General features: G+C 68.1%; 3 protein-coding genes across 4 annotated transcripts in view; 1 reads left to right on the plus strand and 2 right to left on the minus strand.

Moving 5' to 3' along the window:
- LOC308054826 (sodium/potassium-transporting ATPase subunit alpha-2) overlaps positions 1–9350 on the minus strand; it is a 12837-nt gene extending 3487 nt beyond the window's left edge. The window contains exons 1-23 of the mRNA XM_080368204.1: positions 9311–9350; positions 7381–7470; positions 7185–7289; positions 7043–7102; positions 6490–6693; positions 5897–6010; positions 5668–5802; positions 5404–5521; positions 5055–5323; positions 4653–4851; positions 4286–4395; positions 4037–4171; positions 3764–3953; positions 3050–3225; positions 2788–2924; positions 2563–2713; positions 1992–2160; positions 1754–1908; positions 1563–1686; positions 936–1081; positions 350–481; positions 169–269; positions 2–90 (exon numbers count right to left, since the gene is read on the minus strand). Coding sequence (XP_080224330.1) covers positions 2–90; positions 169–269; positions 350–481; positions 936–1081; positions 1563–1686; positions 1754–1908; positions 1992–2160; positions 2563–2713; positions 2788–2924; positions 3050–3225; positions 3764–3953; positions 4037–4171; positions 4286–4395; positions 4653–4851; positions 5055–5323; positions 5404–5521; positions 5668–5802; positions 5897–6010; positions 6490–6693; positions 7043–7102; positions 7185–7289; positions 7381–7434 — 3073 coding nt within the window. The 5' untranslated portion in view covers positions 7435–7470; positions 9311–9350. The remainder of the gene's footprint in view (position 1; positions 91–168; positions 270–349; positions 482–935; positions 1082–1562; positions 1687–1753; positions 1909–1991; positions 2161–2562; positions 2714–2787; positions 2925–3049; positions 3226–3763; positions 3954–4036; positions 4172–4285; positions 4396–4652; positions 4852–5054; positions 5324–5403; positions 5522–5667; positions 5803–5896; positions 6011–6489; positions 6694–7042; positions 7103–7184; positions 7290–7380; positions 7471–9310) is intronic.
- Positions 9351–11977: 2627 nt separating this feature from the next.
- Positions 11978–19293, minus strand: KCNJ9 (potassium inwardly rectifying channel subfamily J member 9). 2 transcript variants are annotated; one of them, XM_080368541.1, is made up of 3 exons: positions 17075–19293; positions 12886–13781; positions 11978–12365 (listed from the first exon to the last, which is right to left on the minus strand). In XM_080368541.1, the coding sequence occupies exons 2-3, from the start codon at positions 13766–13768 to the stop codon at positions 12049–12051; spliced, it is 1200 nt and encodes a 399-aa protein (XP_080224667.1). In that variant the 5' UTR covers positions 13769–13781; positions 17075–19293; the 3' UTR covers positions 11978–12048. The 2 variants fall into 2 exon arrangements, with proteins under 2 accessions (XP_080224667.1, XP_080224666.1); XM_080368540.1 differs by lacking the exon at positions 17075–19293 and adding an exon at positions 14725–14839.
- On the plus strand, positions 15834–23392 carry KCNJ10 (potassium inwardly rectifying channel subfamily J member 10). Its single transcript, XM_080368542.1, has 2 exons — positions 15834–16314; positions 21131–23392. The coding sequence occupies exon 2, from the start codon at positions 21131–21133 to the stop codon at positions 22271–22273; it is 1143 nt and encodes a 380-aa protein (XP_080224668.1). The 5' UTR covers positions 15834–16314; the 3' UTR covers positions 22274–23392.
- The last annotated feature ends 61 nt before the right edge of the window (positions 23393–23453 follow it).

Below are 23453 nucleotides of genomic sequence, written 5' to 3' on the forward strand. Positions count from 1 at the left end.
GGGGGGTAGCGGCGCAGGATGAGCTTGCGCACCTCATCGTAAGCGAAGATGAGGAGGCTGTAGGGGAAGGCGCAGAACCACCAGGTGACCCTGTGGGTGGGCAGCGTTAGTGGGGGGGGCACCCATGGCGGGGGGGGGCAGGGCCAGGGTACCCCCCACTGACTCACTTTGAGGGGGTACATGCGCAGGGCCACCCCCATGCCGGGGCAGTAGGAGAGGAACGCCGCCAGCGCCGTCTCCTCCAGCAACCCGAAGATCAGGATCTTGTTTCCTGTGGGAAAGCTGCGTGGGTGCAAGGCAGGGGGCAGGGAGCACCCATGGGTGCTGGGGGGGCACGAGGGGGCACCCACTTCATGCCCTGCTGGAAGACAGAGTTGCGGCGGGTCTTGCAGATGATGAGGTCGGCCCATTGCACCACCACGATGCTGGCGAAGAAGGCGGTGTGGCAGGTGAACTCCACCACCTTCCGCTGCTCGTAGGTCTGGGGGGGGGGGCACAGCCTCAGCGCAGCCGCACGTGCCCCCCAGTGCACGCTGGCACGTGGGAGGGCACATGTGAACACACACCATGCGGGGGCAGGGGCACGAACGGTGTGTAAGGGGATGTGCAGAAGGATGTGTGTGCAAGGGCTTTGCACGAGCACAAGCACGCGAGGGCACACTTGCCAAGTGCGTGCGAGCGCGTGCACACAAGCAACAGCCGTGCAAAGGCAGGTGCACTAACAGGAGTGCACAGGGATGCACAGTCAGAGAAGGCTGTGAGGGCACGTGCAAACACGCCACAGACACGTGTGTACACACATGCACGCTCCTGCCAAGCCTTTGCACGAGCTGAGGCGTAGGTTTGCACACGCACAGCCACTCTGCAGGCTCTGCAAAGCAGAGCTGGGTGGGCGTGTGAAGAGCGTGCAAGGGGCGTGCAAGGGGCCCACTCACCCACTCCTGGCCGTAGGAGTCCTCCAGGTCATTGGTAGAGCGGTCGTCCCAGGCCAGGCGGATGCCCACCAGCGTGCCAGGAAGGAACCCATTCTCCGCCAGGATCACAAAGTAGGTGAAGAAACCACCCAGTGCCTGGATCATCCCTGTGAGATCAGCACCCCAGGATCACCAACCGGCACTCTGGATCCAGGATCGGCATCCCGGGATCGCCAACTGGCACCCCAGAATTGGGGATCAGCACCCCCAGGATCGGGGATCACAGATCAGCACCCCGGTATCGGGGACTGGCACCCCTACAGTCAGCGTGGGCACCCTCAGAGCAGGGATCAGCACCCCAGGCTCAGGGATCCACATCCCAGGATCAGCACCCCCAGAGCAGGGACTGTCACCAGCAGGACCGGCACCCCTGGGATCAGAGATGGGCTCCTCCAGTGTCACTAGTGGGTGCCCCAGTGGGTGCCCTGGCGTGCCACTGGGAGCCCTGGTGTCACCCAGTGGCCACGGTGCCAGCTGGGGGCATGTCCCCTGGTGTTACTCTAGTGAGTGCCTGTTGTCACTGGTGGGTCCTAGGGGCACCCGTTGCCCCCATGGCCACCCAGGGGAGCCTGGCATCCCCCTCCTCACCGATCTGCCCGTAGGCCATGCTGATGAGCCGCTCGTTCACCAGCTTGTCGGTCCGGGGGTTCCTGGGCTGGCGCTTCATGATGTCGCTCTCGGCTGCCTCGTACGCCAGCGAGATGGCGGGCACCTGGGTGGTGGGGAGGGCTGTCAGCCACTGTCACCCCCCCCACCCCCTGCTGTCCCCCCGTGCTCACCATGTCGGTGCCCAGGTCGATGCAGAGGATGGTGACGGTGCCCAGGGGCAGGGGGATGTTGGCGATAATGAAGAGGAGGAAGGGGGTGATCTCGGGGATGTTGCTGGTCAGGGTGTAGGCGATGGACTTCTTCAGGTTGTCAAAGATCAGGCGCCCTGTGGGGATGGGGGGCGGTGGGTGACAGGGACGGGGGGCACCTGTCTGGGGGCTGGAGGGCAACGGAGGGGCCAGCACTGACCTTCCTCCACGCCAGTGACGATGGAGGCAAAATTGTCATCGAGGAGGATCATGTCGGCTGCCTGCTTGGAGACGTCGGAGCCAGCAATGCCCATGGCAATGCCGATGTCGGCCTTCTTCAGTGCTGGGGAGTCGTTCACCCCGTCCCCTGTCACTGCCACGATGGCACCCTGGGGATGGGGGGGTCAGGCACTGCAGGAACGGGGACAGGGCATGGGGAGGGGGGTGTTGTGGGGCATGGGGACAGCATGGGGCACAGGGATGGGGCACCACAGAGCGTGGGGACACTGCAAGGCACGGGGATGGCAGCACTGTGGGGCACAGGGACGGGGACACAATGGGGCACAGGGGTGGTGGTACCATGGTGAGTGTGGATGGCGACACCACGGTGCATGGGGACAGCAGGGTACCTTGGGGTAGAGGGAAAGGGACACCACGGGGCACAGGGAAGGGGACAAGGCACAGGGCTGTGGGCACCACAAGGGGTGGGGACAGGGCATGGGGAAGCACAGGGAAGGGGACACCATGGGGCACAGGGGCAGCAGGGGACACGGGGACAGGGACAGGGACACCTGGCGCTGGCAGCCCTCCACAATGATGAGTTTCTGCTGGGGGGACGTGCGGGCGAAGACGATCTCGGTGTGGTTCTTCAGGATCTCATCCAGCTGCTCCGATGTCATGTCCTTCAGGTCGGAGCCATGCACCACACAAGCCTTCGCCTCCCTGCCGCACCGCAGCCTCAGCAGGGGCCACTGGACCCCCCCGGGACCCCACCCCCGCCCAGCACCGGCACTTACCGGGGGTTGACCTGGCTGACGGGGATGTTGAGGCGAGCAGCGATGTCCTCCACTGTCTCGTTGCCCTCCGAGATGATGCCCACCCCCTTGGCAATGGCCTTGGCCGTGATGGGGTGGTCTCCGGTCACCATGATCACCTTGGGGGGGGGGGGGCACATATACAGAGGGATGACCCCTGCTCAGGGGAGAGCTTAGCAGGGGTCAGAGGGGGCACGGGAGGTCTGACCTTGGTGCTGGGGGAGCTGGGGGCTGGGGGTCCCACCTTGATGCCGGCGCTGCGGCACTTGCCGACAGCATCGGGGACAGCAGCACGGGGCGGGTCGATCATGGACATCAGGCCCACGAAGCAGAGGTTGCTGGTGGGGAAGTTGACCTCATCGGCGTCAAACCTGAACCCACGGGGGAACTTGTCCGGGGGCAGGTAGAGGTGGCAGAAACCTGGCGGTCGCCGGCACATGACAAGGTGCGGGCACCCACGGGCATCCCCTTCCCTCGCCCAGTACCCCTCATCCTCGCCACGACCCCCCGGTGCCATCTTTGCCCCCCCATCCCTTGTGCCCCCCCCACATCCCCCCAGCGCTCATCCCCCTCCCCTGTCCCCTTCACCAGTGACCCCATTCCATGCCTCCCGTGTCCCCTGTGTCCCCATGGTCCCACCCTGTGGTCTCCATGCCTCACGTCCCCCAGCCTCTGCGTGTCCTGTCCCTCCATGATGTCTGTGTCCCCACATTCTATCATCCCGCACCCGTGTCCCCATGCCCACACCCCTGCCATGTCCCTGTCCTCTGCAGGCCCGTGTCCCCATGTCCCTTTGTTCGCACACCCTTCACATCCCCTTTCTGTCACATCTCCCACCCCACCCCCTGCATCCATCACCCCTCCCTGTGCCCCCATGTCCCTCCACCCCATGCCCACCATGCACTTGTGCCCCCAAGTGCCCACCCCTGCCCCATTCCCTGCACCCCCCCATCCTCACCCAGCACCCGTTCGCCCAGCCCCCCCAGCTCCAGGTAGGCGTTCTGGAAAGCCTCTCGCATCTCCTGGTCCAGTGGCACCTCCTGGCCCTGCATCAGGATGCGGGAGCACCGGTCCAGGATGCGCTCGGGGGCCCCCTTCATCACCAGCAGGTACCCCTGGGGATCCTCCTCCCGCTCGTGGATGGAGAGCTGCAGGCACGGCGGGCACACTGGCACCAGGCGGCACTGACCACTGCCCCGGGGTCGCCACCACCACCAGCAGCCTGGCAAACCTGGTACTTGTTGGTGGAGTTGAAAGGGATCTCAGTGACTTTGGGGTTCTTGTCCCGCATCTTCTTCACAGAGCCGCAGGAAAGCTGGATGCACTTCAGCAGCGCCGACTCCGAGGCATCGCCTGCCGTGTCCCGCTGGTGTGAGGAGGGATGCTCAGAGTGATGCCGGTGCCAAGGGGGGCACCAGGGTGGGCACCACCCTGGCTCTCAGCAGGATTCAGGGTGTTCTGGGGGATCAGCATCACCTACCTTGGAAATGGAGATGTTTTCCTGGCCCGGCTTGAAGACGGCGCGGTTGCAGAGCCCAGCGATGCGTGCCAGTGCTGCCCACGTGGGCGAGCGCTTGTCAAAGGTGGCACCTGGGGGACACCCGGCCCCATCAGCTGTGCTGGGCCCCCTCACCTTTTCTGGGGACACCTCCTGTGCTCCCAAGGGGCCCTGGGGATCCAAGGAAGGAGGTGCCCTGGGAAGGGGGTGCTGAAGGCAAAGGGGGTGCCCAGGGGAAAGGGGTGCCAGGGCAGTGACATCTGGGTGCAGGGGTAAGAAAAGGGGGTGCTCCTGGGGTCGGGGTGCTCAGGCGGTCAGAGCGCCGGGGGTCAGGGTGCCAGTCACCCACCCGACTGGTCCTCAGTGGTGTCAGCCTCGTGGATCTGGTTGTCAAACCACATGTGGGCGACGGTCATGCGGTTCTGGGTGAGGGTCCCGGTCTTGTCAGAGCAGATGGTGGAGGTGGAGCCCAGCGTCTCCACCGCCTCCAGGTTCTTCACCAGGCAGTTCTTCCGTGCCATGCGTTTGGCCGTCAGCGTCAGGCACACCTGGGGGGGCACCGCCGGGCTCAGGGGGCACCCACGGCACTCGGAGGGCACCCACAGGTGTCAGCAAGCACCAGGCACCACACATGGCTGGGTGCACCAGCATCAGCCCAGCAGAACCAGTGCTCACCACCTCCCTCCCAGTGAAACCAGTGCCCCACACACATACACCATGCCACCCCTTTTGCTCCCCTGGTGGCCCTTACAGTGACAGTGGCCAGCAGCCCCTCAGGGACATTAGCCACAATGATGCCGATGAGGAAGATGACAGCCTCCAGCCAGGTGTAGCCCAGGATGAGGGAGAGGATGAAGAAGGAGAGGCCGAGGAAGACGGCAACACCAGTGATGAGGCGGATGAAGTGCTCGATCTCCATGGCGATGGGCGTGCGCCCCACCTCCAGCCCCGAGGCCAGCGAGGCGATGCGCCCCATCACTGTCCGGTCCCCCGTGGAGATGACGATGCCACGGGCGGTGCCTGGCAGGACAGGGAGGGTGATGCAGCCCCGGGGGGCACCAGGGACCCCCGGCATGGGCAGGGACCCCCCGCTGACCCACCTTCTACGCAGTTGGTGGAGAAGAAGCAGATGTTGCGGGTCTCCAGCGGGTTCTCATGGGTGAACTCAGGTGAGCGAGTCTGTGGCTCTGACTCCCCCGTCAGCGACGAGTTGTCCACCTGGCACCGCAGGCATGGGTGGGTGCCGGCGGGCACCACCAGGCTCAGCTGCACTTGGGCCAGCCTGGCTGTCCCCATGCCAGCCCTGGTGCCCACCCTGTGCTACCTGTGGTGCCCACCCCATGCCAGTCCTGGTGCCCGCTCACCTTGCAGCCATGGGAGGAGATGATGCGCATATCAGCGGGCACCCGGTCCCCCCCCTTCACCTCCACCAGGTCGCCCACCACCACGTTCTCTGCGTTGATCTGGATCTTCTCACCCTCGCGAATCACCAGTGCTTGCTGCCAGGGCACAGTGCACCCTGAGGGATGCCCAGGCACCCCCACCCCACCCGGGACCCCCATACCAAGCCGGGTGCCCACCCGGGGCTCCTACCTGGGGCACCATGTTCTTGAAGGAGTCCATGATTTTGGAGCTTTTGGCCTCTTGGTAGTAGGAGAAGCAGCCGGTGACGATGACGACAGCAGCCAGCACCACCCCCAGGTACAGCTGGGACCCAGGTGACACCTCAGCACCCAGCACCCTGAGGTGAGGAGCGGGACCCCCCCAGGCGCCCCAGGGCAGGGTGCTAGGGAGGGGACCCCTGTGCCAGCCTGACCCACTTGCCCCCCACATCCAGACCCTGCAAGAGCTGGCACATGGTGGCAGGGACCCCCGAGCCCCCAGAATGCCTGTTCTCCTTACGTCACCCATGCACCCCAGACCGCTCATCAGCCCCACAACACCCCTGTCCCTATGATGCCTGTGCCCCCCCGCCCCGCCTGCCCCGGGTGCTTATGCCCCTGCCAAGGGTGCCCATGCCCTTCCAGTGCCTATGTCCCCATGGTGCCCATGCCCAGCAATGCACGTGTCCTTCAGGGTGCCCCCACAGCGCCTATGCCCCCCACCATGCTCATGCACCCCCACACCACCTGTATCCCCGTGATGCCCATCCCCACCAGTGCCCGTGCCCCCCGGGGTGCCCTCACGTTGTCGTTGGAGGGCTCATCCTCCATGGCAGCCTGGATGCCGTACGCCAGGAAGCAGAGGATGGCCCCAATCCAGAGGAGGATGGAGAAGCCCCCAAAGAGCTGCCGGCAGAACTTGACCCACTCAGGCGTGGTGGGGGGGGGTGTCAGGGCATTGGGGCCGTCCTGCACCAGGATCTCGGCTGCCCGTGCGTTGGTCAGGCCCTGCGGAGCGGGGACACGCTGACACCCAGGGCTGGGGGGAACACTGGGGGACACAGAGGTCCTGGGCAAGGGACACCCTGTGGGTCCAGCAGAGCGGGGTGCCACGGCCAGAGCATGTGGGGCTACGGGGGTCATGGCTGGGGGGACCCACAGGGACAGCAGGGGACAGCGTGTATGGCCAGGGGTCACTCATGGGGACAGGGAGCTGGGAGGGGGCAGGGGACACAGTTGGGTGTCACCCATGGAGACAGGGATGCTGAGAGGGGATGGGACACAGCTGGGTGTCACCCATGGGAGGGATGTGGGATGCTGGTGATGGCATCAAGGGTGGGACATGGGGACATCTCACCCGGGACAGGTCCACCTGGTACTTCCTGCCCAGCTCATCCAGGGACAGCTTGTGGTCATCCTGTCGGGCACACATCACCATGTCACCCTGGCTGGGGCGGCACTGTCAGCTGTCCCTTGCATCCCCCTGGTCCCCTCCTCACCAAGTTGACCTCCTTCTTCAGCTCATCCAGCTCCTTCTCCTTCTGCTTCCTCTTGCCACCGCCATTCTCGGAGGTGGTGGCAGCGGGTGAGTACTCCCGGCCGGCCTGTGGGCGCAGGACCCCGTGGGCACGCTGGCACCGCCGGTGTGGCTGGCACTGCCGGCGGCACAGCCCTCGCCGTGGGCACGGGCATTACCATGGACATGGATGTCACCGCCAGCATGGGGGTCACCGTGGCCACAGGCATCATCGAGGGTACGGGGCGTCACCATGGGCACGGGGGGGACTGCAGGCACCGGTGGCAGCGTGGGCATGGGGGGCACCACAGGCAGGGAGTGGGGGAGGTGTCCCAGGATGGGGGAGAACACCATGGGGGGGTGTGGCAGCAAAGGTGACGGGTGGCACTGTGGCTGTGGGGGTGTCGCCAGGACTGGGGGGAGGGGGGGGGGGGTTCATTGCAGTCGTAGGGGTGTCCCTAGGGCCATGGGGGGTGGTGGTGTGTGTCACTGTGGTCACAGGGGTGTTAGTATGGCAGTGGAGGTGTCACTGTGGCCACGGCGGAGTCACTGTGGCCACAGCAGTGGCCCTGTGGCCATGGGGGTGGCACTGTCCCTGGGGCTGTAGGGGTGGCACTGTGGCCAGGAGGGGGGCGTCCCCGGGGGCATGGGAATGGCACTGTGACTGTTGGGGGGTCCCTGTGGCCGTGGGGGTCCCCACAAGCCAGGCAGAAGAACACACCGCCAGCACCGAGGTGCTGGGGAGAGGCAGGCGGGGGACACACTCCCTGCCCACTCTCCCTGGGGGGGGGTGACACAGCTTCCCCCCCCGCCCCCCGCGCGGCTGGCGGCAGGGGGTCCCCCAGGGCTGGCAGGGCCCGGTGGCACGTTGGCGGCAGCTCTGCTGGCCGGGACAGAGGTTGGCAGGAGCAGGAAGGGGCCGGGGGGGTGGCGGGTGCCCCAGCGTGGGGCCGGGGGGGCCGGGGGGGCCGATGCGGTCATGGAAAACGGCCCCGGTGCCAAGAACAACGGCCGGGAGCAGAGGGGTCGTGTTACCGCGGGGACGGGGACACGGGGGTGCCCATCTCCACACCCCCTCCCACGGGGCACTCCCAGGCAGGGGGGGGGCTCTGCTGCCCGCTCCCCCAGGACACGGGGCGCCCCAGCCCTCCACGCGGGGCCACTTTGGCTTTGGGGGTGGGTTGAAGGGGCATCCCGGGATTCGGGGGGGCAGGAGGGTGGCACAGGGCGGGGTGGTGGGTGGTGTGTATGTGTATCCCCCCGCCCTCCCCCACCCCGGCGTTTCCTTGAGGACGGACTGCCCGGAGGGACACCCGTCTGGGGACACCCACGAGGAGGGGGGACACGACGACACCCGCTGTCCCACGTCCTCTGGCGTCTCCCCACTTTTGCATGGGTGCCCAAGGAACGGAGGGTCCCGGCGTGGGGGGTCCCGTCTGTGTCAGGCGGGACAGGGGGGCCCGGTGGGACGGGGGGGCTGGGCGAGGTGCCAGCCTCGGCTCGGGGCCCCCCCGCGGCCGTTGCCACGGCACCGGGACCCTGGCGCGGAGCAGCCGGGGCCACGGGCACGAGTGGGGGACAGGCGCGGGGGGATCCTCCACGGGGGCACCCCGGCTCCGTGCCTCAGTTTCCCCACCATGGGGGACCGCCCAGCCCCCCCCCCCCCCCCCAAATTCCTTCCCCGAAGCGAGGGGGGGACTCAGACGTTTGGGCAGCCGCCCACCCCTGTCGGGGGTCACGGGGGAACAGTGGGACCCCGGTGAGGGGGCACGTGGGTGCCAGTGGCACCGAGGAGGGGAGGGGAGAGTGGCCATGGGACCCTGGGGTGGGGTGCGGGGGGCAGCACCTGATGGGGACAGCACCCACAGGTGGCAGCGGCTGGGTGGGCGCCCTGGGGGGGGTCCCGCCCGGGCAGGTGCCGGCTGCCAGCAGGTGGGTGATATGGGCGGGCGCCAGGGCCAGGTGCCGGGTGGCAGCAAGCGGGTGCCCGCAGGGGTGGGCGCTCCGGGGGGGTATGTATGTGGGGGAGGGGGGGTGTGCCCCGCGTGGGTGTGTGCCCCGCGTGGGCGTGGGGGGGGGCAGCGGGCGCCCCGGGCCGCCCCTACTCACCCCTCTGCCCATGGCGCTGCCGTCGCTGCTCTCGGCCCGGGGCACTCGGGGGCGGCGGCGGCGGCGGCGGCCGAGAAAAACCCTCCCGGCCCCGCCCGGGCCGGCCCCCCCGCTCCCGCCCCCCGCCCCCTGGCCGGGCCTGCCCCCCCCCCGGCCCCTCCTGGCCGGGCCCCCGGACCCCCCGCCCCGGTTGCCCTGGTTATGGGGGGTGGGCTCTTCCCGCCCCCCCCCGGCCGTGCTGGGGGTCTCCGAGTCCCTCCCGTTCCACGACACCCCCCGCGTGGGACCCAGCTGGCCGGGGCAGTGGGGGGTCCCGGCTGAGCGCTGGGAACCCAGGTGTCCGGGCCGGGGGGTGCCCCTTTCTGACCCCCCCACCTGCTGGGGGGTGGCGGGGGACCCTGACGTCCGGGCGCCCCACGCTGACCCCACGGCGTGGGTGGCAGCCGGGGGGTCAGGGGCTGCTCGGACACCTGGGTCCCTCCCTGAAGCTCCCCCTCCCCCGCCTTCCAGAGCAGGACGTGACGCCAGGGGGGCAGTTTGGAGGGGGTGCTGATCCCCACCCCAGCGTGTCCCCAGTTCTCCCCGTATGCTGCTGCCCTGACGGGGACGCTGGTGCCACCGGGCAGCAAGCGGGAACGCAGGGTGGCTAAAATTAGCCAGGGAAAGGCCAGGGCCCGGGGGGGCTGTACCGGGGGGGGGCTGTGACCAGGGACAACTGTGCCGGGGACCGGCTGTGCCCGGGGATGCGGCTGTGCCCGGGGACTGGCTGTGCCTGGGGACACGTCCTGACACCCCCCATGCCCACCCTGGTGCCCCCTAGTCCTGCCCCGCAGCCCCAGTGCCCCCAGTCCTGCTCCAGGGCCCCCTCCCAGTAACACGCACCCCCTCACACGCTCTCCCCCCGGCCCCCCAGGGTCCGGCTTAGTCGCCATGGCAACCTTCAAGGGCAGCCCAAGGGCACTGGGGGGGGGGGGGGGGGGCAATGGCTGTGGGGCCCACAGCCCCTCTACGCCTGTGCCACTAGTTTGCACCAGTGCACCCAACATCTCCACGTCCCAGTCTGTTGCACCAGTCCCCCTGGTCCAGCTTCACGCTCCCAGTATAACCCAGTATCCCCAGTCTGGACCAGTCCCCCCCAGTCCATGCCAGCACCCCATCTGTCTCAGTACCTCCCAGCCTGCCCCAGTCTGTCCCAGTGCCCCTCCAGTCTGTCCCACTACTGCCTAGTCTGCCATCTCCCCCAGCACCTCCCCACCCATTGCAGTCCACCCCAGTCTCTCCCAGTTCCTACACATCTGCCCCAGCACCTCTCTCTCCGCCTGTCTCCCCAGTCTGCCCCAGTACCTCCCAGTGCCTCCAGTCTATTCCAGTCCCCCCAATCTGCCCCAAAATCCTTCAATACCTTCAGTCCCCACAGTCTATCCCAGTGCCCACAGTCTGTCCTAGTGCCCACAGTCCATCCCTGTCCCCCTGTTCCTTCTAGTGCCCCCAATCCATCCCAGTCCCCCCAGTCTGCCCCAATATCCCCCAGCACCCCCACGCCCCCCAGTTTATCCCAGCCCCCCCATTGTCCCATCCCCCAGCAGGGGCCGGGCATGCCGAGGCCGGTTGGGGGGTGTTTACCCGGCCTGTGCCCCCCGCTGTCCCCCCCCCGCTGTCCCCCAAGCTGAGCAAACAGATGACGCGGGAGCAGGCGCCACGTGCCGCGCCCCCACCCCGGCCCCACGGGGGTCCCGGGGGTCCGCCCCGCCGCCCCCCGCTGCAGCCCCGGCCTCCCAGGTGCCCCGGTTCCCTGCCGGAGTGGGTAGCGGTGGCGGGTACCCCAGCGGAGGGTGGGGGGTGGGGGGGCTGGCCCCATGCACACGCGTGTGCCCCCCCCCCCCCCCGAGGACCGTGCCCCGCCGCCCCCACCCTGCGCAGCTGCTGCCGTGGGCGGGAGGAATGTGGCAGCCGGGGGGACATGGGGACACGGGGGACGGGGGGGCTGTGTGTGTGCGTGTGTCCCGCCGCTCACGGCAACACGCGTGTGCGCACACACACACACACACACCCCGCCCCCTGCCAACCCGCGTGTGCACACACACCCGTGGGGACCCGGGAGCCCCGGGGGGGGCCGGGCTCCGCCCCGCTCCGGATGGGGGGGCGCGGGGACCCACGCACGGTGTCTGGGGCGGGGGCACAGCTCCACGCTCCCCCGCCTCACCCGCGTCGTGGGCGGCCGCCGGCCGGGCTGGGGGCGGGGCGGGGGGATCGCTCAGCCCCGGCTCGGCCCCGCCCGCTTCCCCAAGCACAGCCCCCTGCTGCTGGGGGGGCAGGGGGGGCTCGTGGCTCTGCATTCACCCCCTGGCCGGCTTAGTGACCCCATGCCCTTGGTGTCCCGGGGGTCTTGGTGCCACCTGCGCACCCCGGGGGTCCCCGTGTCCGTGGAGACCCCCCTGCCCACCCTGGGGGTCTGCATGCCTGCAGAGCTTCGGGGCTCGCAATACACTGGGGGGGGGGAAGCACAGGGTGCGCGGTGCCACTCCTCACTGTCCCCTCTGTCCCTCCTGCCAGCCCCCAGCCCCTGCCTCACTCGGAATTCCCCCGCGGGCACAGGATTGGCACCCCCAAACCCAGGCACACGCCCCAAATTCAAGACCCCGCACCCCAAGACGACCACCACCATCAGAAGGGGCGGGTGGTTTATTAAAAGCAAGTGCGGCGGGGGGCAGCAGGGCACTCAGCACCCCTGCAGCCCATCATCGCGCCTCGGGGCTGGCCAGGGTGCCATTGCTCTCCCAGGGAGTGTCGGGGTCCCCCCCTGCCGCCACCGCCGCCTCCTCCAGAGGCTGGTCCAGGCGACTGGGGATGGACCAGTAGAGATGGGCATCACGGCGGGCAGCCGCCGCCGCCAGCTGCCGGGCGCTGCAGGCCGGAGTGGGCACCGGCACGGTCTGGTGGAAGCCCCCGTAGTCCACCTCGTAGAAGCCCTCCTCCAGGCTCAGCAGCGGGGTGAAGCGGTGACCCCACAGCACCTCGTCCGCCAGGTATGAGCTCCGAGCCTGGCACGTCATCCCTGTGCCGGGCAGCTGTTGGGCACCCCCTGCCCAGCCCGGGGTCGGGGGTGCACAGGCAGGGTGCCCCCGGCAATGGGGAGGTGCAAGGTGCACCCTGACCCCGGCCGGGGAGGCTGTGCAGCACCCACTGCGAGGGGCACCCCCATCCTGGGACACCTCAATGAGAGGCTGGGGCACTGGGGCTGTCACAGCCATCAGGGTCCCCTCGCGGGGCCAGGCTGGGCGAAGGCTCCCCCCTCCCCCATCCTGCAGTGGGGTTATTGGGGGGGGATGGACACCCATGTCCAGGCTGAACTTGGGGTTGAGGGTGGATTGGGGGGTCACCTCCCAGCCAGGACCAGGCAGGAACACACTGTGGGTCACAGGGGTGAGATGTCCCCATGCAGGTGAGATGTCCCCATGGCAGTGAAGTGTCCCCATGGAGGTATCCTCATGGAGATGAGGTGTCCCCACAGAAATGAGGTGTCCCCAAGTACCTCCCGCCCCCCACCCCTCAGCCGCTGGTGGCATCCCCGTTACCTGTGGCCTCCACCATCCCCTCGAGGATGACGACAATCTCGAAATCGTCCTTCTCCAGCTGGTGCCGCGAGACGTCCCAGAAGGGGCTGCGCTCGTCAATCTCGTGGCTGATGATGAGGGGCGAGACGAGGAAGAGGCGGTCGTCGCCCGTCTCGAAGCCCACACTCAGGTCGGTCTGGTCCAGCGGGATGAACTCGCCCTCCTGCGTCTGCTTGGACTTGATGAGCTTGGCACGGATGGAGGCCTCCACAATGTGCGAGTCCCGCAGGTCGCCCACGCGGAACATCAGGCAGAGGCGGTCATCCCGCAGGGAGACCACGGCGTGGGAGGAGAAGACCAAGGTCTCGGCCCGTTTGTTGGGCTGGGAGATCTTCACGAACATGCAGCCCACCATGAAGGCATTGACCATGGAGCCCAGGATGGCCTGGAGCAGCAGCAGCACGATGCCCTCAGGACACTTGTCAGTGATGACACGGTGGCCATAGCCGATGGTGGTCTCTGTCTCAATGGAGAAGAGGAAAGCAGAGACGAAGCCGTTGAGGTTGTTGACGCAGGGAGTCCAGGCGTGGTCCTCCAAGTGGTCCAGGTCCCCCCGGCAGTAGGCAATGAACCACCAGATGAGGCCGAAGAAGAGCCAGGTGACGGCGTAAGCAAGGATGAAGACGAGGAGGCTGAAGCGCCACTTGAGGTCCACCAGGGTGGTGAAGATGTCGGTGAGGTAGCGGTAGGTCTCCCGCACGTTCCCGTGCTGCACGTTGCACTTGCCGTCCTTCTCCACGTAACGCTGGCGTTTGCGGGCGCTGGCCCCCCACCGTCGAGGGGGCACCAGGGGGGGTTTCGCCTCCCCGGGGACCCCACAAAAGGCGGCGTTGTCCTGCGCCATCACCCCTCAGAGGCTGGGGGGGAGGGAAGGGGTTAATGGTGCCACTTACTCCCTCCAGACTGGGGAGACTGGGAAGGGATGATGGCACCAGCTGTGGGGGGCCTGCCCAGATGCCTGGGTCCCCCCCGGGGCCCCAGTGAGAGGGTGGTGTAAACTGAGGCACAGGAGCACCCAGGAGCACACACCTGCACACGGATGCCTGCAGATGCACACGCGTGCAGTCACATGTGCATGCAGCACCAGAGCACGCACACCTGGCGCACACGCATAAGCAGACATGCACACAAGCGCACAACCCCTGGGGACACGCACACGTCTGCAAGCAGCATGTGCAGGCCCAGGTGTGTCCCCCGAGGGGCTCCATGCACGCTCCCGTGTCCCCAAGACAGGGTGTGCAACGACGCTGCGCACACGCACCAGGCCCGTGGTGGCACACGCATGCACACAGGCTGGGCTGCATGCACACACGCATGCATGCCTGCCAGGCCTCGCACACGCACACAACTCCTCCTTGCACACGCACACATGCATACCCCTCCTCCTCCTCCACCTATGGCCTCCCACCCCCCAGCCTGGGGGGACCTTGCAGCACCCCACTGTGCCCCCCCCCATCCACTGTGGGGCAGCCCACTCCCACACGTGTTCGTGGGGATGGATCCTCCCCCAGCCTGGGGGCAGAACGTTGCCGGGGGGGGGGGGGGGGGGGGGGGGGGCGCGCATCCCCAGCGGTCTGTGCAGGGGGAGCCCCGTCCAGGCAGGCCGGGCCCCCGCGTGCCCCCAACACCCCCCACCCGCGGAGCGCGTGTGTGCGGCGGGCGGGGGGGGGGGGATCCCGGTGCCACCCCCGCGTGCTGTGGCGGGGAGGGGAGCAGGGGCGATGGGAGGACAGCAGGCCCACCCCCCCCCCAGGCTGTGTGCGTGCCCGTGTCCGTCCCCTGTCCCCTCCCCGCACTCACCGCTCGCCCCGCGGCCGCCGCTCCCGCCGGGCCGCGCAGCCCCGGTGCGCTGCGCGCATGGCGCAGGGCGAGCACAGCGCCGGTCCGGTCCGGTCCGCTCCCGGATCAGCCCCCCCCCGCACCCTTCCCCGTTCTTCCCCCCCCCCCCTCGCGCTCCCGCCGTTCCCCGGCAACGGCTGCGCCCCGGGAGCGCGCGGCTAAAAATACCGACCAGCGCCCGCCCCCCCCCCGGCCCCGCCCGCCCCCGGCCCCCGCCCCCCCCCGGCCCCCCACGCGTGACCCCCCGCGCCGGGCGGGGACCCGGAAGGCGGCGGTGCGGTGCACACGCGTGTGGAAGCGCACACACCCCCACACGTACACACCAGGGTGTGAACACGTGTGTGCAGGGGCGTGGGGGGGGGGGCAGGTGCGCACACCTGTGCGCTGCGGGCTGGGGGGGGCACGCGTGACGTGGGGCACAGTGGGGGGTGACACAGGGCACGGCGGGTGGGGGTGCACACGAGGTCCCACCCTCCCCGCCAGCCCAGAGCCCCCCTCACTAGCCCACGGCTCCCCATCACTAGCCCAGAGGCCCCCCCCTCACTAGCCCGGTGTCTCCGTAACTAGTCTAGGCCCCCGCCATCGCTAGCCCCGGGTCCCCATCACTAGCCCAGTCCCCCTCCACTAGTCCAGGCCCCCCCCATCGCTAGCCTAGGACTCCCCATCAGTAGCCCAGGACCCCTCTTCACTAGCCCATGCCCTCCCATCGGTAGCCCAGAGCCTCCCTGCCCTGGCCAGGACCCCCATCACTAGCCGGGGCTCTGCGGACACTAGCCACCCCCGTCGCTGGCCAGGTCCTCCCCCGGTGCCTGAGGCCGCCTCCGGGAACCCCGCGCAGCCCTGCCCCCCCCGGCCCCCCCGGGCGGACAAAGGCGCTTTGTGCCGCGGCCCCGGGGAACCGGCCCCGGCCCGGGAACAGCGGGGCCTTGTGCGGGGGGGCCACGCTCCCACGGCCCCGGGCCCCGCACCCCGCACCCCGCGCTGCGCCCCATCGGTGGCAGCCCCGGGGCTGGCGCTGCCCCCACGGGGGTGCGGGGGGGTCACTGCGTGTGCGTGTCCGTGCACACGGGTCCCTTGTCACCCCACGCTCGCTCGCACACGGATGCTCCGGGGCGGGGAAGGGGGGTGCCGGGAGATGCCCGGGGACCACCCAGGTGGGTGCTGCTGGGACGGGGCGGGGGACTCTCCCCGATGCCGGTGGCTGCGGGCGGGGTCCCCGCGCCCTCCCCCCCCCCCCCCCCCCCCCGTGGCCGGTAACGTGACCCGGTGCGGGCCGGCTCGTTTTCCACCCCATTAACCCCCGTCCCGCCCCCGGCGGCTCCTCCCCGCCCCGGGCCCCCTCCCCGGCCCCGCCAATCGGTGCCAGCCGGGCCCCGGCGAGGCGGCCCGGGCCGGGGGGGTGGGGGTGGGGGGGGTGGGGGGGCAGGCGGGGGGGCCCGTCCCGTCCCGCCGCTGCCGGCCCCGCCGAGCCATAAAGCCCATGGGGAGCCGGCGGCGGCCGGGCTGAGCGAGGCCGGGACCCCGGGTGCCCTGGGGCCCTCCCCGAGCAAGGTAAGGGCGGCCGGGGGGGGGGGGGGTGGTGGTGTCCCGGGGGTCCCCTGTTTCCCTCCGTGGTGCCCCGAGGGCTGCGAGCACCTGCCAGCACTGCCGGACCTGCACTGGTCCCCGGGTCCCCGCAGTCCCCAGTACCGGGACCCTGTAACCCCACATGTGTGCAGCCCCACGTCCCTATAGAACTGTGTCCCCCGCAGCCCCACGTCCCTGTGTCCCGTATCGCTCTGCATCCCTGTGTCCCCATCTCCCTGCATCCCCTATAGCCCTGTGCCCCTGTGTCCCATGTTCCCATAGTCCCAGGTACACCTCAACCCTGCATCTCATGACCCCATGTCCCCATAGCCCCATGTCCCTGTATCCCCATATCATGACATCCCTGTGTCCCCATGTATCCCATGCCCCTGTGTCCCCATTCTGCACGTTCTCAAGTCCCCATATCCCTGTATCTCCATGTCCCCAAGTCCTGATGTCACGTATTCCCATGTCCCTGCTCCCTGTGGGTGTCCCCCTTCTCTCCCCTGGGACCTGCAGGGACAGTGGATGAAGGGGCACTGCAGCCCCCAGCTGTGCTCACCCTACTTTCCCCTGCCAGGTATCTCCAGGGCCACCTGTCCCTGAGCCCCGAGATGTCCCCACAGCCCAGGGTATGAGGCCTGAGGCCCCGGGGGTGGCCCCTTCCCCACCCCAGGATGTCACCCCCAAATAGCTGCTCCCCCCCCCGCCCCCCCGACACCTCCTTCTTCCTGGGTCCCCTCACCGGTGTAACAATGCTGGGTGGTCTCAGTCTGGCGCTGGGGGATGTTCAGCTCCCTCCCAGCCCCTCCGTGGGCTCGGGTCCACAGGGACAGGGTGTTTGAAGGGCGTTGGGGGGGAGGGGGCTGGAGCATCCCCCTCCCCAGGCCCCTGTGGTGGGCAAGGGGCACCTCCAGGCTCTGGGTTAGTGACCCTGGCTGGGCTGTGGGTTAACCAGGCTGTGGATTAACTGGACTGCAGGTGAACCAGGCTGTGGATTAACTGGGCTGTGGGTGAACCAGGCTGTGGGTTAACTGGGCTGTGGGTTATCACACTGGATTAGCTGGGATGTGGATTAGTGGAGCCACAGATGAGCCACGCTGGATTAGCTGGGCTGTGGGTTAGCTGGTTTGGATTAGCTGGGCTGGATTAACTGGGCTGTGGGTTAGCTGGGCTGGATTAGCCATGCTGGTATAGCTGGGCCATGGGTTATCCTGGCCGTGGGTTACCTGGGGTGCAGGTTATCCTGGTTGCAAGGTAACCTGCCTGTGGATTAGCCCAGCTGTGGGTTGACCAGGCTGTGGGATAACCAGTGGGGGTTAACTGGGCTGGGGGTGAGACGGGCTGTGGGCTGCCTGGGCTGGCAGGTTACCAAGGCACAGGGTTAGCCGGGCCGGGGTTAACTGGGCTAGGGTTTACCGGGATTACCGGCGCTGCAGTTACCGGGGCTGGTGCAGTGGATGGCTTCTTCGATGGCTACCGAGGGCTGCGCCACGCCGGCGCCAGCCGCCCCCTGGGGAGCTGAGTGGCCGTGGGGAACGTCCCACCGCCACCTCCAGCCCCCCTGATCTGCCCCATGGCTGCGGGGGTCCCGTGGGAGCCCCACGCCCATGGACCCGTCGGGCGTGCTGGGGGGGCAGCTCGAAAAACGGGTAAAAGGGGCTTTTTTCGCCCCAGTTTGCGAGCTCCGCTGATGGCTGCCAAGGGCTGGGCAGCACTGGGTGTGAGGGGGGTGGGGAATCAAAACCCATCATTTTGGCGTCCCCCCAATCTGTGGGGAGGGATGGGGGTCCTCATCACCTTGATGGCCAGGGCGGGGGCTGCGGCTCATGCCTCCTCCAGTGTTTCCCGGGTGTGGGTGGCAGCGTGAAGGGTGCGGGGACGGTCATCCCCCGGAGGGCCCCCCACCAGCCCCCAGTTTGGGCTCAGACTGGTCCAGCCTCCATAGCAGGGTGCAGGGGAGGATGCGGGGGGGGTCCGCTGGGCAAGGAGGGGGTGGCAGGTGGTATCCAGGCATCCGGGGCCCAGTGGCCGCCGGTGCAGCAGGGTGGGTGGCAGGGGGCCCCCCGGGACCCCCACCGGGGGCCGTGCTGGCTGCGGGGCACGCAGGGCCCTGCATGCTAACGAAGGGCTTCGTCAAAGCGCCTTTGTGCCCCGCCAGCTCCATTGAGGCCTCTGCTCCGGGGCTCACAATGGCCCCACTGTCCCCGTCCCCCCCCACCCCCCCGCCAGCCCTGCGCCGCCGCCCCACACCCCCAGCCCCACGGGACCTGCCCCACGCCACGGCCCCCCATTGCCCCGACCCCACTGTGAGGATGGGGTGCCATCTCCCCCACTCCCAGTGGCCACCAGTACCATGGAGCCCAGCGCCCCAGTTTTGGGATGTGTGGGGGGGATGCTGCTGGCAGGAAGCCCAGTCATGGCTGGCACCGTGCGGGCACAGGAATGGTGCCAGGGCTGGCGGTGCCAGCAGGACATGGCGAGGGGGGGACGTCCCCCCGTGTCCCCCCCATCCCACACCGGACCCCCCAGGCAGGGCTAGACCCCTGCGTTCAGCCCCAGCGCCGAGCATCCCCGGGGGGAAACCGAGGCACGGGGGCGAGGGGGGTTAATGGGTAACCGGCCCGGCTGTGGCGGCAGCAGCTCTGCCCGCGGGCACCGTCCGTGAGCCGGGAACAAGCGCCGGCTTGTCACAACCCGTGTCCCAGCACGGGAACCTGGCCGGGGGGCACAGGGGCACGCGGCCACTGACGGGGGCTTTATGGGATGCAGTGACCCCAAGGAGGGGCGTGGGGTCCCTGAAGAGGGGGGTCAGGACCCCCCAGAAGTGGTGCAAGGGACCCTGGCATGCACAGAGACTCCCAAAGTGGGGTGTGGGGACCCCGGGGGGCTGAAGAGACCCCCAAAGATGGATGCAGGGACCCTGGGGGTGGAAAACCCCCACAGAGGAGTGCAGGGACCCCAGGGAGGTGGGCAAAGGGACCCCAGAGGAGCAGAAGGACTTTGGGGGGTGCAGCGACCCCAAGGGGCTGAAGGAACCACTGTGCCCCTGGGGATGTGCCAGGCCCCGTCACTGCCTGGCACAGGCAGAGGTCTGGGGACGTGGTGGCTCTGGGGACACACAGAGGCTCTGGGGGCCTCCAGCAGCTCCAAGAACACGCAGTGTCTGTGGGGATATGGTGGCTCTGGGGACACATGGTTGCTCTGGAGACCCCCAGCAGCTCAGCTGAGATGGGACAGGTCTGTGACCTTGGCGTTCCCAGTGTCACCGTCCCCTCTGCAGTGCCTTTCACCACGAGGGCACACAGCGCAGGTGGGACAGTGGCAGTGCCACCTGTATCCCCTGGCTTTGGCGAGCAGAGGGACACCAGGCTCCAAGGAGACCCCCCATGGTGCCACCGTGTCCCCGGTGTCCCCGGCACGCTGCCCTGCCGCATCCGTGGCGGAAACCATGGCAGGGCCAAACGCTGGCGTGGGCTGAAAGGCCCTTTCAGTGCCGGCGGCGGTGGCCGGGGCTGGCAGGGGCTGGGGACAGGGACGGGGACGGAAACGCGCCTGGCGCTGCCACCAGCCGTTTGTCCCTGTCACCTCCCATTCATCCTCCTTCCTCTTCCTCCCGCCGGGCCAGGGCGCCTGGGTCCCCTCCCCGGGACGGGACAGGGGGCGCGGGAGGAGCTGCCAGGGGACAGAGGGGACAAGTTCGCAGAGGGACGAACACGCAGATGGAGGACGGACAGGTGGGTGGGCGGGTGGGTGAACGGATGGATGGATGGACAGACAGACAGCTGCGTGGATGTGCCTCTGCAGGGATGGGGGACAGGTGGGCGAGAGCTTGCACGGGGGGCAGGACGGCCAGAGGGACGGCTGGACAGACAGACACATGCAGGGACGGACGGGCAGGTGCATGGACCTGCGTGTACGTGGGTGGATGGACAGGCAGGTGGATTGAGTCTGGAGGGGTGGATGCGTGGATGGACAGTGGGACGGGTGAGATGATGCTCTGTGGTGAGGCGGGAGGACAGACGGACAGACGGGTGGGTGGGCGGGCTAATCAATAGGGGACAGAGAGGGACAGACAACCAGATGGCTGGTGGAAGGCTGGACAGACGGACAGGTAGACGGACGGATGGAGGCTGCAGGAGAGGTGGGAGCATTAGCAGCCCCTGTCACTACTGAAGTGCCACCAGTCCGTCAGGTCACCTTGGGTCCCCTACATGCCCCATGTCCCTGCACTGCCTGGGGACAGTGTGTGGGGGCTCTGTGTGAGCCCCCCCGGTGCCCCTGTGACGTGAGATGAATCCTCCCGGCCTCGGCCCCTGCCTGCTGCCACGGTGGGAGGCAGCACGGCTGGTGGGAGCCCTGGGGAGGGGTGGAGGGGGGGGTTCCTCCCAGTGCTCCCACCCACCCACACTCCAGTGCACCCACACACCTATCTGTATCCCCCGTGTCCTTCCTCTCCACTGGCCTCAGCTCCGTCCCACCTGCCCAACGAACTAACGCCATCCCCGCCCCTGTCCATCCTGTCCCTCCACCCATCCCTCGGGTACAGCCGCCCATCCTTCTGCACGCACCATCCATCCATCCACCCTCTCCATCCGCCCATCCTCTCCATCCACCCTGTCTTCTCCGTCTTCCCACCCATCCATCCTCTCCATCCCTCTTCTTCATCCATGTTCCCACCCATCCCTCCTCTCAATCCATCCCTCCATCCTCTCCATCCATCTCCCCACCCATCCCTCCTCTACACCCATGCCTCCCTCCCTCCACCCACTGACTCACGACCCCCCATCACCTCTTCCAGATGACGTCTGCCACCAAGGTGTACTACAGCCAGACCACGCAGACCGACAGCCGCCCGCTCATCGGCTCGGGGCTGCGCCGGCGCCGGGTGATGACCAAGGATGGCCGCAGCAATGTGCGGATGGAGCACATCGCCGACAAGCGCTTCCTGTACCTCAAGGACCTGTGGACCACCTTCATCGACATGCAATGGCGGTACAAGCTGGTCCTCTTCTCCGCCACCTTTGCCGGCACCTGGTTCGCCTTTGGTGTCATCTGGTACCTGGTGGCTGTGGTCCACGGGGACCTGCTGGAGTTCGACCCACCGGCCAACCACACGCCGTGCGTCATGCAGGTGCACACCCTCACCGGCGCCTTCCTCTTCTCCCTGGAGTCCCAGACCACCATTGGCTATGGCTTCCGCTACATCAGCGAGGAGTGTCCCCTCGCCATCGTCCTGCTCATCACCCAGCTGGTCCTCACCACCATCATGGAGATCTTCATCACTGGCACCTTCCTGGCCAAGATCGCCCGGCCCAAGAAACGCGCCGAGACCATCAAGTTCAGCCAGAATGCGGTGGTGGCCCAACACAATGGCAAGACCTGCCTGATGATCCGCGTGGCCAACATGCGCAAGAGCCTCCTCATTGGCTGCCAGGTGACGGGCAAGCTCCTGCAGACCCATCTCACCAAGGAGGGCGAGAGCGTCCGCCTCAACCAGGTCAACGTGGACTTTCAGGTGGACACCTCCTCCGACAGCCCCTTCCTCATCCTGCCCCTCACCTTCTACCACGTGGTGGATGACGCCAGCCCCTTCCGGGACATGGCCCTACGGACGGGTGAAGGCGACTTTGAGCTGGTGGTCATCCTCAGTGGCACGGTGGAGTCCACCAGCGCCACGTGCCAGGTCCGCACCTCCTACCTGCCCGAGGAGATCCTCTGGGGCTACGAGTTCACCCCGGCCATCTCCCTCTCAGCCAGCGGCAAGTACGTGGCCGACTTCAGCCTCTTCGACCAGGTGGTGAAGGTGACGGCGCCCTGTTGTCTCCATGAGACCGTCCGGTTTGGGGACCCCGAGAAGGTGAAGCTGGAGGAGTCGCTGCGGGAGGCAGCGGAGCGGGAGCGGGAGGGAGCACCCCTGAGTGTCCGCATCAGCAATGTTTGAGTGCCCACCAGCACGCCGCCAGCACCACCAGAGGTGCCACCAGGGCCCGGGGGTGCCACCAGCCCTGGAGGTGCCACCCGCCCTGGAGGTGCCACCGGCTCTTCCCCCATCCCATCCTCCTGGGCCATTTTCCTCGTGGCACGGGGCAGCTCCCTTGGGGAACCCTGTGGGTGCTTGCCCACCCGCAGGTGGCTGTCTGTCCCCCCAGCCGCCCACCTGGGGACAGGGCTGTCCTTGTGCCCCCTCACCTCGTGCTCTAACACCAGCCAGAGACCCCCAGCCCCGCTGCAGGACACAATCCTGCCTGGGGATGCTGTCCTAGGGGGGCCACGGGCACCCCCAGCCCCCACTTCTCGCCAGCCGGGAGCTGTCCCGCTGCCCGATCCCACCCTGGTGGGCTGGAGCTGAGACCCGAGCCGCTCACTGCACACTTGGGCTGGGGAGCGGGAGGCTCTGACCTCGGGGGACCTCTCCCCTTGCTCACGGGACCCCCCCATCCCTGGGAAGGCTCAGGCCAGGGATGCCAACCCCCTCCCCAGCCATCCGCCCCCAGCACCCTCCCCCCAGCACCCAAACCACTGGGGGCCACGGGGGCACCCCCATGTCCAGGGTCACCGCACACTCAACAAGGGAAACTGAGGCAGGAGAAGCCCCCACACCCCCCTGTCCTCTACACCCCCCAGAGCCAGGCCCTCCTCCCTGCGCTGACCCCCTGCTCCAGGCCATGGCGGGGGGGGGGGGGGGGGGGGTCGCACCGGGGCGTCACCGATAATCGGACACGGCTGCGGTGCCGCGTCCCCCCGGGCCGGGCGTCCCCCCAGCCCCACTCGAGCCCGTCGCTGCTGCTAACATAGAGCTCTGCTATTAACGCGCGGCCCCAGCTGCCCCCCCTCACTGTGCTGAGGCCAGGTGATACATACACATACATATATATATATATATAGTGCCACTAATCTATATATATATAACGGGGAAGGAAGGTTGCCCCCCCTGGAAAGACTGGCTCGCTGAAGTCCCGCTGTCGCCACGGCGCTGCGGGGTCTCATCCTCAATTTGGGGGGAGAAAAGGCGAAGCAGTTACTAAATAAAGGTTACGTTGATGGTGGGGAAGGGCTCTGCTGCCTGTGCCAGCGCCGCGGGGGCTCTGTGTCACCCCAGGGTCCCCCTCAGCCCCCAGCAG

The sequence above is a fragment of the Falco punctatus genome (genome assembly GCF_963210335.1).
Source record: "Falco punctatus genome assembly, chromosome: 18".
In the NCBI taxonomy this organism is placed as follows: Eukaryota; Metazoa; Chordata; class Aves; order Falconiformes; family Falconidae; genus Falco; species Falco punctatus.